The sequence below is a fragment of the Ruditapes philippinarum genome, unplaced genomic scaffold (assembly GCF_026571515.1).
Source record: "Ruditapes philippinarum isolate M1 unplaced genomic scaffold, ASM2657151v2 ctg16830_1_1_1_1, whole genome shotgun sequence".
Lineage (NCBI taxonomy): Eukaryota > Metazoa > Mollusca > Bivalvia > Venerida > Veneridae > Ruditapes > Ruditapes philippinarum.
This window is the reverse complement of record NW_026864396.1, coordinates 1-15262: the sequence shown is the minus strand read 5'-3', so window position 1 is coordinate 15262 and position 15262 is coordinate 1. Positions and strand designations below refer to the sequence as shown.

Genomic DNA, 15262 nt, shown 5'->3' with positions numbered 1-15262 from the left:
ACATCATATGATTGTTTATTTTTACTTCGTTGTTTGCTATTGTTTATAATACACATATATATATATATGATTTTACGTATAAAATTGTTTAACATTTCTCCTACGTTATTTGTAAGTTATATTGTTTGGATTTATGTAAAAGAAATATTCATTTCATTCATATTTCTTTTTCTTGAAGAGGGGAAGTGTTATGTATGCAACATATTACATGTATATAGTTTGTATCTGACCAGTTGGTATTTCCAATATTATCATTGTTCTATTTTTAGAACATAAACTACATGTATGTACTAGAACTTTCTTAACTGTTGTAGAAAACTCATGCATTATATTTAGTTAGAAACTTCCGGAATGTTCTTTATTGTTGAAAGTGCTAGATTATGATTACTCTAGAACATAATAGACTTTTCTAGAATGTTCCTTGTTTATATATATTACGGGATATTTTTTCATTTCTTATACCTTTTTAAGTCATCAGTGATCTTTTAAGTCATCAATATATTTGGAGTATTTTTCAACTTGGATATTAAGTGATTTTATTGGAGCTTGGATTATTTTAAAATAGTTAAAATTATTCTTGTGGATTTTATTGTGGGAATTTATTCTAAAGTGTTCTTGGATTTAATTTGGATTTAACTGTGCTATTCAAAAAGGGATCATTCCAGGATCAGACTAGACATTAAATTTTTACATTTTTATTTTGGATTTCAGGTATTTGTACACATAATTTGTTAATTTTCTTTAATAATTTTTTCTGTAATAAATTTGTTATTATTACAAGTTTGTTGCTGGCTTTTCTTTTCTCGTTACGCCTGGCTCGTAACACTTGTTACCTGACAATGTAGCGATAAATGTGAACTAATTTGTCATAAAAGGAGCAAAATGTAAACTAAGTATTCCATACAAAACACTAATTCACTATAACTGTACTTCTTGTAAGAAAAAAACAACAGATGAAAAAGATGTTTCTGTTTATTGGCCAATCAATTCCTTGTTGGATACTTTAAAAGTACACCAAAATTAAAAAGCCTATGAGAACTAAATATAAAATCATAATCTGAGGCATAATGGGCCTTTAAGCTAAATTTTTACCAGATGGCAAAATGAACCCTTGCTGATTTCGAGAGTTTCGAAGCAATAAAACATCTACAGTCTTAAACATGTCTACAACATCTATAACACTCAAATTTTGATCTTTTGCTTAAATAGAATTAAACTATTTATTTCATTAACGCACAAAAGAATGATTGTACATGTTAACTGGTTGCCGTTTATTAATTTCTGTCCAATATCATTTGTAAATAACTCGCCGGAACATTATTTTAGTTTCCTTTAGAGATAGTTCATTGAACGGAAAATAAATCACCCCACGCCAATAACCAAGGGGATGAACTATCCCTGGAGTAACGTACTGTCCGTTGAGGTTCACGCCGCCACAAGCGTTATACCACCAAGCACCGTGACAAAGAATGGCGCAGTTCTTGATGTAGTTAGCTCTATCTTCGTCTTTTGTCGTAAAATGCATACCATTGTGGTATGACATACCGAAGTTGGAATACCCATCACCTATAGGTTAAAAGAAACAGACATAATTATTACGTGATTATACAATCGTGATAAAAGCTTTGAATCTATATCCGACGAATCATAATCCAATCCATTAGTTTTTGCATCCGACATTCATATAAATGACGTGACCCAAAAAGTTTTCATTTAAGATTATTTTAAGATATCAGATATCGGTACCAAAGGTTCGTTTTTTGTTGTTTGTTTGTTGTTTTTTTTCTTTAAGAAAATTAGTAGATATACACAAAAAAGTAAAATACAGACATCACGTGATAGTTAATATTTCATGGAATGATATATAGCATGTATGTGAAATTAATCTAAATGACAATCATAGTGGAGAACAGCTCATTCGATGTGAATTAATACTTCTTATGTATTCATTTAAAGATCAGTACATAAAAAAGGTTTTGAAAACAGTAACGTTCAGAAAATCAGTTGGATAAATTACTTAGGCTGTTTGTGTTAGACCGGATAATGAATGTTTTTTTCAATCAAATAAACTAAAGGAAGTACACACAATTTTAAATTTTGATCAGTATTAACTACTCAGTAACGCCTTTTCTATATAATTCTTATAAATATGAACATTTAACATGCATCAACCTAGGAAATTCCAAAAAAATCTTACCCGCTGTACCAAATCCAGGATCGAAATGAATGGTGTACTCTGGACCAGCGTCAATGTTAAAGTTTGGGAATGTTTCATGCACGGTAGTTCCATCAGCGGCCGTTAAGTCAAACCTTAATTCATTCTTTCCTTGAGACGTCATTTCTTGTAAATCCTTAAGACCTTAAATGTAAATATCAGTATTCATAATTCAGTAATTACCAGTTTGACTGTTTTATCTGCATTGTGAAGATGATTAAGACATGAATATTCAAAAAGTGAAATATTGACCCTTTTAAATGGCTTTAACAAAACTGAAAATGTTAAATGACCCGTTTAAACTCCGTATGACATATACGTTCATACGCTCTCTTAACCGCTTATTGAAAACACTACCGTTACTACAAACATATGGACTGTTGGGGAACATTCGACTGATGCGCAGGAGAGTAATACGCTCATTATGAAAATAAAAAAAGATATGCGTATAAAGATCAACAGGAGTAAGTATTTCACAGAGCAGTCCCATCTTAAATTTAGCCACATAAGACTATTGGAAAGGCACCCAGTACAGCACCATTCAGAAATCAACCACCTTACCTAGCCAAAACTCTGTATTCAAATTGCAAAATCCATATTCATACTCCGTTGAGTTTCTGTAAAAGTCTTCAGAACCATCGAATCTTTTCTGAAGTACCTTTAAAAAGTCACAACAAGTCAGCGTTTATTTTGCCACCTTACGTCTTATTGTCGGCTCTTAATGTAAAAACCAAAGGCGGATTTCTCCAGCGCAGACTGCAAACACTCTATTTTATTGAGTCTGTTTATCAGAGGAAATGAAAGGTGCAACATCTCTCATGCTAAAAAACAACAACACCATTTTAAGCAGTTTTCAATACAATCAAGGACTGGAATCAATAATCCTAAAAGACCAGAAAAATATAATAACACTGAGATGAAGTACAGGCTATTTTTTTACAGCTGCATACATCAAATATATATTCATCCTCTTTTTAGATAATTCTTACCGTCCATCCACCACCTTCCGTGTCCTTCTCACAGACATCTGTCAATATGCCACGTGATTTCCATAGTTTTATTTTATGTTGCCCGCTGATCGCAGTAGGGAAGCTGTACACCAGTAGAGTCCGTTGGCATAACTTTATAAACGAAATTTGTGACCATTATTTTCAAAAGAATATTGTGCTTATCATATATTTTTTAAACTGATATTATTAAAGATATTAATAATAATCCCATTTAAAGTTATTTAAGTTATCTAACTTTCTGCATACATCAGGCTTAGAGAAGAAATATTGACAATGTGATTGGTGTTGACCCTTCGTTAAAATTTGTCAATAGTTTATATGTGGCATAGACTATTGTGTAGAAATTATGTTTGGACTTTACCCTTTATTTATTTACCCAATTAAAATGCATGTGAAATGACATATGTGTATGATTTTACCCCTTAAAATATTTAAAAAGCCAAACACGGCAAAAGTGAAAGATGTTGAAGCCTCGGTTTGATTGGGCCTGTTGACGGACAGTACTGGAAAGTGCAAGCTACCGTCCATGCCCGCCTAGCACGTCTTAAGCATAATTCAACATTTAACATGAACTGGTAAATTTTTGAATTTTGAAACAACATCAGCACTTCACTGGTATATATCTTATAATTTTTATAGGACAACATATCAGCTAAAGGTTTTTTTTTAAATAAAATAAAAATAAGTTATCACTGCATCATCTCATAATTAGTGTGTTTTGATAAGTCTTCAGACATTGTCAAGTTTACCATATATTTCACATCATCATTTAAATCTAGGTGAAATGTGACTTACAAAAACTTGTTTCCTCGCAATTGTAGCCGCCGTTGAAGGGAATACATTTTTGTATCTCTGAACATGGTCGCTGACCACACGCCCGCGCAATCAACTGTAACAATATAGAAATGTACTTATATATTTCTCTTTACATATCATATTGTTTGCATATATAATATTCTGAAAACAAAGGTAAAATAAATTGAGCATCACCCATCATTATAATAGTATTAAATATTAAATAGTATTAAATTATAAAGTTAACGATCTGAAGAAAGAAGCATTAATCACAACAAAATTACATGAAAATTGCAGACCCGGTTTGATTGAGTCTGTACATTAAGTAGCAGCATAACAAATCTAAATAGATGAAATCTCTTAAAAGCAACGAAAAATAAATATATACATGTACATCAAAATTTAAAATTTGGAATCTCTTCATGAAAAACTATAGAAAAACATTATCTCTCATGGAGTAGACTGGCTTAATTAGCTGGATTCACTTTTCTTTTTAAATATTTCGAAATCAATCATCTAGACGGAATTGAAAAGAAAAGTACGAACAGCTGGCACACAAAGTAAAATGGTAGCCGTAAAGAAGGCTAAAACGGCGAAATTGCTGTATGCTTAACTTATTGGAGCACCGGCTTTAGCATCATTCAAAATTGAAACATGAAAACGTATTCAATTTAGAGACATCAGCAGTGTGTCCAAATGGCGTTGTTATTTAGCCTCTGTTGTGAGTATAAACTTATCGGAACAGGAGAGACCATTAGGAGATAGTTAAAATGTAATACGTTGTTTACATATGATAACTTGTATTCCGTTAGATTTTGCTGTCACAAATGGGAAACATGTTGCAGTTATTGTGATACATATCGGAAATGATATATACTTGCTTGTTTGGTTATTTTTATGCCTGTTTTAAGACAATGGTCATATCTTGGCAGTCAGGCAACCGAACCGGCTATTTTGGATAACTAACAAATTATTACAAATGTTTCCACATGTGATCGAATCCTAATCCCTCATATTTACTTAACAAATACCATTATATTTAAGTCTAAGATCATTTGTCACTTAGAGGTAATAGGCAGAGGCAATAACAAATGTGACTGTCATGATTTGGAATTACTTATTTATTGTTTATCATATTTGAGAACAGATTAGCACTTGAAAATTTATTGTAGAAAACTGTTTAGCTAATCATGTGGAGTTCCGCTGTTGAAGTAGACTTCGAGACAAAACATGTACTTACAGATTGCCAGTCAGATATATCAGAGAAGATCGCACCTAGCTTGTTCTCGAAGTCTTCGAGCAAGACATATTGCTATCAGCGTTATTAAGTTGACACGTACCATGAAAATAGTCCATACTTTTACACATAGATATAGAAATACATTCACGAGCACACATGTGTTGATTCTGAACCTCTAACTCTACGATGGTATGTCCATTTAAACGTTTATTCAAGTATTCCGCCTTTATTTGGAACGGTTTTGAGCAATCATTGGCAAACGCACATGGTAGCAATACTATAACCAAATATGTTACTTTCTGTCCAAAACTTAATTTTGGAATTTCTTTGTCAGAAAAAGTTTCCATTTTCATCACTTGCGGTCACTGAAGCTATTTTGTGAAAGGAGGCAATAGTGGTCTTCAACAAGTTCTTTTGTGAACAAATTTTGATTTTAAATATTTCTATTAGAATTAAAAATAAAAAAAATTGAGCCTTGTTTTATGCAGCTCTTTTTCGTAAAATCTACCCACGAGTGTCTTAATGAAATGAAGAGATAAATGCACTCAATTTCGTTTGATTTCATGAAATTGTTTATGTTCACTATTTGAATATAGTTTTTTCTCATTAGCCAATATGTGTTCATATTTGTATAGTGTGTCTTTACTCTTCAGAATATATACGTGATATACTACATAAGATAAGGCAAATCAACTATTATATTATTCATTCATATTTTAAAGTGGCTAATTAGATATAATGAATATTCATTTACTTTTTGAATATGTTTGAAATACCTTTTAAAATTCCCTTGAATCATTAATCATTCATAATGTCAAAATATATGGTTCCATTAAAAGCGTCAATATTTTGTTCTGTCAATAACCTGCAGCACCGATGTCAATTGTTAAGAAAACATTAGAAATTAATGAAAGCCAATTATCTTCAATTAACCTGAAGTACAGACCATCGTTAAAAAAGGACCTTTATAGCAATTTTAGATGAATCTTATTCAAATGAAAATGCAATTATACATTATTTTGTGTTCACTCGTAAATATATGACATGGAATTGGTTTCATGTTTTATATTATTCCGAGCATGTTCCTGGATTTTTGTGTGTGCAAGTTTTGATAAGTAAATATCACAAGCAGGTACCTGAGTTTAGATGAATGTCATAAAGACTTTTCAAGTTTTTATTCGATTGTAAAAGCGTTAAGCAGGAGAGTTTTCCAAAAATATGTCAAATATCACATTTTAATTGATTTTACTCGTGTTTATTACATTAGATAAATTATTGTTTTTTTGTTACATCTGATTTTGAAGGAAGCTATATCTGATAAAAGATTTTATAAAACTTCAAAAAACTATAAAATTAGGTTGTTTTCATTACCATCTTGTTTGAAATAGCTGTACCATCGAATGTCTATGGAATATGTAATTTAATGTACAAGAATATTGTACATAAACAGATTAAATTGTTCAACATGCTAATTTTAACAGTTTTAGTCAATATTTTACGTATGCTCCACTCACTTTCATTGAAATATACTGACCGATATCTTTCATTCTGGCATTATGTAATCATTTTAATAAACAATATATGATATTACTTTTATGTGTTCATATTGCCTTGTATCACACGGAATTAATTGACAAACGATCATGATTCTAGTTCTATCTTTTCAAATGCTGTATAAAGGTTAAAGTGGGCTCATGTTTTTGAGAAATTTACACGATCCTACTGATAACTTGTTTGTGAAAAATTTGCTTGAACTGTTGACAAAACCTAAGACAAAGAAGGATATTGTAACAAATGACAATTTAATATTGTTGTGTGATAAATACATTCAAAGTGACGATATTCTTGTTTTACGTGATTTAGCAATGGTTCTAATAGCGTTTGCTGGTTTTTTTAAAGGTTTGATGTATTTATTAACCTTAAGTGTAATGATGTTCATTTTCATGATTCACATATTTCTATTCGCATAAGAAAAAGACAAACTGACCAATACCAATGGAGACCGTAACTTTATTTCTTTAGGCGAGCCTGTAGCTTGTCCATATTTAATGTAACAACGTCACATGCATGTTGCAAGTTTATCTGTAATAGATGGTACAATTTTATTTCAGTAATGTTAGCAGTTAAAAACATTTGTTGACTTATTATCAAAGATTAGCCTCTCAGTTACACGCGATAATGTCTTATTTTGCGTTTAAAAGATGTCGTGTAAGATTTGACAATAGGTTTTTATTCACTACTAGTTGCAACTACAACCGGAAACGCTGGCATAAATGACCGTTGCTGAAAAAGACACGGTAGATGGAAGGGTGAAAATAGTTAAGACGGATACATTGGTGATTTTTAAAAAAAAAGAAAGATTGTAAGCCACAAAATCATTGCATTTGTAAAGTACTTTTCTAGTTTCAAGTCCGTTTTTTTTGTAATTCTAACCTACTCTTCGTGTATTTCATAAATAAATTTACTTTTGTATTTGAAACGTTTGAGTTAAGAAAAGACATGAGTATTGACAGGTATATATTATAATATGACGATATCCCTTTTCTGGTTCAAAATGCATTATCGGGAAAGTGAAAGTATCGAAAATATGCACGAATCTGGAATTAATTAACCTATTGTAGAATATTTGTTTTAAAGTCTTTATAAAATGTTAATGAAGTATTTGTCCTGTGTGACTTTTTATTGTTATGTTCAATAAACAAAACATTGGCTTTAGTAGGCTAATTTACTTTTAAAAGGGTCAGTCATTAAGTGAGTTTATGAAATTACCCAGAGATTCCACTGCAATAAAAATCTCTTTTTTCTTTTTTTCAACTTTTATACAGAGTTAATTGTAAAAAGAATATTTAACTTAAGTATTCAGGCACGTAATACTCGTAAACTCGCTTGAACGCATACCGTTGAAGTCTAGTTAAACCTGAACTAGTTTATTACAAACTAATAACTCGCTTGAACGCATACCTTTGAAGTCTAGTTAAAGCTGATTTGTTTTATTACAAACTGATACGTCGCTTGAACTCATACCTTTGAAGTCTAGTTAAATCTGAATTGTTTTATTACAAACTAATTATGACTATATTATATTGGTATTTTTAAATGGATGATGTGAATAAAGCCAAACGTTCACCCAAGACATAAAAATGCTCATAGTGCTCGTGCACTTCATTTAAGATATTTGATACCTTGCTTTTTCATTTTGGTCTGTTTCAAAATGATTTCAGCATACCAAAAACAAAGTTGCGCCACTGTGTGCTTTTTATATATGTTATCTCCTAACATTAATGAATACATATGAGATCTATTTTTCACGACTTTAATTGATTCCCAATGCGAAATTAAATAGGCACCCAAAAATCTTGTCGAGAAATAATTTCACAATTCATTAAATGTATTTGAAAACAGATTAATCTTGGTGCAAACAGATTATAGTTTCAAACATAATTGAAAGAAGTATAAATTTTTCAGAACTGTGCCATTGGAATCGAGGAATTCTTTAGGTATCAGATGAGCATTTACAATAATTTTGTAAGTGAATATAAAACATGTCATTAGTAGCAGTTGAATCTGTGGGGAATTTTGTCGACGTCATCTGACATTTCTATTAGTACAAAACATATTTTGACCACTTTTCATAAATAGAGGAAAACGATGAAATATTAAATATAAACGGAAATTGTGTCAGATCTTTTTTTATTACGTTTTAAACCTTGTACCCATGTGATCAATTAAGCCTGTAAGGGGAATACACGTGGGTAATTATGATGGGAAATACAGATTAAATACGTCAAGGTAGACGGAATAGTTTATCTTACAACAAATCGTTTATTTTTTATGTTTGTATGTCACTTAGACATAAATGTACAGCCTACCATCATTAAAAGTAAAAGGCATCATTTATTATGATCTGAAAAACAGCATCATAGAGCATATTTTTTCTTGATGTAAAATAGTCAATTATGATTATGATAACACATCGCCGATCGTGAAAGCTTTTTTTTATTTGAAAGAGGGATTAAGTGAACCTTGATTGCCTTCATTACGAAATCTGTCCTCACAAAATATATGTGAAACTTGGTAAGGTGCATATAATCAAATGATGATGCTAAACGAAATGGATACAGAGAACTAAATGAGAATTATGACGTTCGAGAAATCATTATACTTGTAGTGTTCGCATTTATAGTTTCTTAACTTCGACAATATAAATGTATTTCGAAATCATGAACTAATTAAGAAAAAATAACTGACTACGTTTCAGTAAAATTAATTTCAGATTCTTCAACGATACAAAGTTTTAAAATATAGATATTTTAAAATGTATTTGGTTCTACTGCTTATTCCGTTGTCTTGTGCATTTGCAAATGTTCAAATCAAGAAGGAACATTTAAATAAACATCTTACGGGACACACAATTATGGAACTGTCTGTAAATCACCATCATGAATGTGCTCGTGAATGTTTTACATTATCAGCGTGTAAAAGTTTGGATTATTATAAAGGTGCATGCAAACTAAACGACGCCGACAGTCTGTCTGCCACACTAAACGAATTTGAAGTAAAGAATGGGCTATATTCACCGACATAAGTGATTGGCCAATTGTAAGTTAATCTTATATGTCTTGTATACACATGTATTTTTAGGATTATATTAAGGGTTTATATAATCAACGTTTCGTTTTATTCGCCAACAAAGTAATTTAATTTTCTTTTAATACTCTTCAATTACAGATTGTTTCTAAAATATTTACTGTTTTCATATATTCGTATATACTATAATAATATTGATATTAGTCGAAATTCAAATTCATTTTAAAAATGCAAAATTCAATAAACTTAGCTGTCAACATATTCATAATTCAAACAATCTCATTCAAGTTTTCTTTTGAATCATTTGAATGTACTAAATTAATGTAAATTGTAAGCTACATGTTAGCTTTCGATTTCAATTAAAACACTTGACATTTCCTCTGAAAAAAAAACTCATTAAATTGAAAAGTCTTTACAGATCCTTACCTTAATTCTGATTTTAACTGATACTTCAAAACTGATTATTTTAACACTCAAGATATTTTAATCAATTATCTCGTTTCAGTTATCTTTTTATCTTTTTGGCTTTATATTACATAACACTAGTATTTCTATATATACGAGATGCATTTTCACTGTGTAATTAAGCTTTTCTTTCTAATAAGCAAACAACTATTGTATCTTCACAGCAAATGGCATGCATTTATATTGTATGATAAAACAACACACACATCTAAATTCTAAACGTTGAGAAAAATTGTATGCACACTAAGGAACAGCTTCTATTCCTTTCAGAAAAAACAAATACAATACATTTCAGAAGAAACAAATTCAATACATTTTAGAAGAAACAAATTCAATACATTTCAGGAAGATAAAATTCAAAACATTTCAGAAGAACCAAATTCAATACATTTCAGAAGAAACAAATTTAATACATTTCAGAAGAAACAAGTTCAATACATTTTAGAAGAAACAAATTCAATACATTTCAGAAGGACCAAATTAAATACATTTCAGAAGAAACAAATTCAATACATTTCAGAAGGACCAAATTTAATACATTTAGGAAGATACAAATTCAATACATTTAATTTAATTTTAATTGCAGGAGATGGTTGGATCATGTGGTCAGCGACCATGTTCTGAAACACAAATATGCATACCCGGAAAAGACAATCCCAAATGCAAAGAGAGAGGTTATTGTCATATATATATGCTCATTATCATTGTTTTAAAAGTGTATAGAAATAATACAAATGCGTGAGAAATTTTATTTTTCCTTTTCAATATTACTGAGCAGAATGTTAATGTGACTATTTTAGGCTAGAATATATGCCTGTTCTAATTTCTTATATATATACTTAACGCAGTACATTATTCATAAATCTAAAATAATCTAAACAAATAACCAAAAATATACACAAATAATGTTGCCTGTCCGAAATGTTTTTTTAAAATTTCAATAAAACGATTACTTTTAACTAAAATGTTTAATAAATAATTTTAAACTTTTTAAAACTAGCAACAATATTATAACAAAAAATTATTTCAATTAAATAGTTAACCTAAATTGGTACATTCTAAATAAATCAAGAAATATTATACATTCAGATACACGATTACATGTTAGCGGGGATCTTCAGCTGTAACAGTAAACTAATAAACTCTGTCAAGACATGTTGTATAAGCATACAATTTTTAATTCAACGAAAAAAGGTTTAAAATGACTACTTTGTCGTTATCTTTCGTTTTTGTCATAAACCTGACAAGACAAAAAATAACGAATTCAGATACAATCTAACATTTTGCTGCACCCATTACGTAGAAAATCAAGATATAACGATTCATTTGCTGCTGACTGTTTAGTTGAAACTTGTAATTATGAACTGCACACAAATTTGATTCTTACAAATACTCAATAAACTTTGATTAAAAAATATGACTTTAATCAAGTTTATGAATTTAAATTTCCATTTTGTCCCTTTAAAAATCTGTATTTTTTCAGCCACCAATTGTACAAATATCCTTAGTTTATATTATATCTTCCGCATACAGCAAAGTCAAACTTATGTTAATGTTCTGTCAATCTTTAATTGGAAAATAACGAAAATAAATACATATTCTTCTTTACAGTTATAGCAACAGATTGTGCAGACGTTCAATATCATTTCCCCACTGCGATCAGCGGGCAACATAAAATAAAACTATGGAAGTCACGTGACTTATTGACAGTTGTCTGTGACATGGAGACAGAAGGTGGAGGATGGACGGTTAGTGTATCATAATCATTTAAAGTTTCAATTTTGCACATTTAACAGGTATAATACACCCTATTTGCGAAAACAACTTTTGTAGGTTTTGGTAAAATGTTAACAGTTTACTGGTATTTTGATTTCACACAAACTTGTCATTTTCATTATTATGCAAAATGTAGATGTACGAAAATTTACAAGACTGATTCTAGTGGCCATGGATAAGTTAATAATGTAAGGATTTATCACGTAACCTAAAGTTTAAACAATTAAAAAATATTCTTTAAAGCAACATTTTGTTTCTGATCGGTTTCAGAAGTAGCTACATTATAAATCTACAAGCCGACTTTCATTACAAGACACTGTACAGTTTTAGATCATTATTAGCTTTGATGAACAATTTATCATTTCGTACATTTTTATACCAAAAACCCAGCCCTATGTCAAGTTTCAAACGTTACACAGTTTTTCCTAGCACAACATAATTCTAAAATGAGATTTAACCATCGGACATGAAATCCGTAGGGAGCATTGATTCAATTATCTTTTATTCTGTCTGCAATTTCATTATTGAAGTATTTTCTTTCCTCTCAAAAAAATCACCGTTTTTCCCCACATAACCTGGAAATAGAAAACAAAAATACTATGGCGATTTTGAAGGTATGATCTTTATTCCAAATTTTAAGTTCTGTGCAACACTTATTTTTTGACCCTTAAATAACAACAATACTTGCAGTTGTTAATATTCATCAAAACATTTCTTTTCAGGTGTTTCAGAATCGTTTTTGATGGTTCTGTCGACTTTTACAGAAATTCATCTGAATATGAAAACGGATTTGGTAGTCTGGATAAAGAGTTTTGGCTAGGTAAAGTTTTATATATAGTGATTATTAAAGACGTACACCTCACAAGACATTGATTTGTTATTACAATATTCTTTCATATGTTATTTTGTTATCATACAAACTCATAATATAATGCATTATTCGGAAATACATCTGTTTTAGATCTTTATTATTTCTTACGAGAAAATATATGAATTACATTATTCAGGTACTTTTTGTAAATTTTCAAACATGTAGTATAAATTCAGAAATTCTTGACAATTATCACTCCATCTATATTGTTATAACAATATTTAATTATAGAAATATCTTTTTTTCCTGCGCTATGTAGAACAACGATGCATGGTCAAACTTTCAAAAGCCCTGCAATTTATCACTCCGAAGTCATTCAGCGTGACTTCACAACAACGCATTCAAATTTTTCATCAAGACAACTTGTCAAAAATGTTCAAATTGTACAATATGTTATAGATACAAAAACAAAATACAGTTATCATTTACTTACTTCATACCCAAGTTTTTGAAATATTGATATAAATGTTAAAAGCCATACATTGCAATTTACTATTTCTAGTTTTTTAACACTAATTTGTTACAGACCTTTTTTTGCTTGTTTAAAACAACCAACTGGTACATGAATAGAATTACCTTAACTCATTTTTAGAACATATATCTTTATTTCCTATTTTAAGACTTTCTTCACTGATACAAACATAATGTGGTTCTTGGGAAAAAGAATTATCCCCTTGAAACGTGGAGAATGAGAAATATTGTGCGATTGATAGTAAATCGTTATTTTGTTCCAGAGTATTTTCAGAATAAATATCATAGGAGCAAACTTGGATAATTTTTACCTAGCTTTATGATAGTTCAGTCGTAACGAGCATCTGATTATCTGAATAGATTATCTGTTTAGTGACTTTCGTCATCAATAACATATTTCTACCATGCATACCAAATGACTTGAAATAAAAGCATCTCTGCCATAAAACTAAAATTACCTATGGCTTCAAACTGAAGTTCGATTCTTGAATTCCTTAACTTCAAACATGTTTAAGATAACAAGAATAGAAACGGTATTTGCTAATTATTTACAAAACAAAACAAATCAACTTACTAAGAATGTTTGAGAACTGAACAAACAGTGAAGGAATATATTATATTAACTTGAACTATATTCTTAAATAACTTGGCCAGCCTGCTTGCTTCACTATAAAAAGAGTCAAAACGTTAAGAGACAAACTGTTCAATGCTGTTATGAATGCGTAAACGAAGTCCACGAAACATAGATATCAACACATACGTTTATACAAAAAAAGAATATGCACATAAAACTCTGTCATAAATGTTTTGAAACAGTCCTCTTTTTTAATCTCAGGCCTCAAGTTTATGCAGGAAATGGTGTCAAAGAAACCTACAGAGCTAAGATTTGACTTAACAGCTGGTGATGGAACACAAGTTTATGTAACTTTCAAGAACTTTCATCTTAATGCTGGTCCAGAGTACACAATCCATCTTGATTTTGGAAATGGAACAGCAGGTGAGCTATTAGATTTGTTTACAATTTAGGTTTAAATACTTTTTTAAATTACACTTTAGATTAAATTACTTTTCTTATCTATTTGATTTGTTGATGTACAGTTTAGGTTTAAAGACTTTTCTAATCTAATAGATTTGTTAACATTTTATGTTTAAATACTTTTTCTAATTACACTTTAGATTTAAATACTTTGCTAATTTATTAGAATTGCTAACACTTTAGGTTTAAATACTTTTCTAATTTATTAGAGTTGTTTACACTTTAGGTGTAATTACGTTTTTCTAACCTATTAGATTTGTTTTCACCCAAGGTAACTTTTCTAACCTATAAGAATTGTTTGCACTGTTCAAAGAAGGCTTTCCATACGAATTGTTTCATTAAAAAGTATACAATGTGGACCAGTGACAAAGTTTGCGAATCATTCTCAACTTTGTTTATTTACATCTATGTCAGTTTTGGTAATACTGTTTTCTAAAAGAATATAGGCTTTCCAATGGGAACTAAATGTTTACACCCTTCCCGCCGTTTTTATATTGCTACGAGATGAATTGTTTATGAAGTCTCTCTCCCTATTCCCAGCAGGAGGCTATAAATGCATTTGGTAACATTTTTCTCTACCTGGTGATATCCTTAATATAAATAATCCTTATGTTGATCTATCTACTGCAATATATATTGTAATGATCTAGAAAAGTTTACCTGTTTACTTCATTTGTTCATCTTTACTTTCTGTCATTGCATTGATCCTACTTTCGTTTTTGAAGCTTTTACTGGCAATAGCACATTAGTTGACTGGTGTCTTAGTAAATTTTCACAAGACATCAGATCAATGTTT

The 15262-nt window shown here is 30.1% G+C and overlaps 1 protein-coding gene across 1 annotated transcript; it reads right to left on the bottom strand.

The window, feature by feature from the left end:
* Positions 1–1412: 1412 nt before the first annotated feature.
* Positions 1413–5607, bottom strand: LOC132725449 (ficolin-2-like; the record flags this gene model as incomplete). Its single annotated transcript, XM_060710588.1, has 6 exons — positions 5361–5607; positions 4021–4114; positions 3205–3307; positions 2777–2873; positions 2198–2359; positions 1413–1566 (listed from the first exon to the last, which is right to left on the bottom strand). Coding segments are annotated over exons 1-6 (857 nt in total), but the record flags the coding sequence as incomplete, so codon positions are not given.
* Between the last annotated feature and the right edge of the window lie 9655 nt (positions 5608–15262).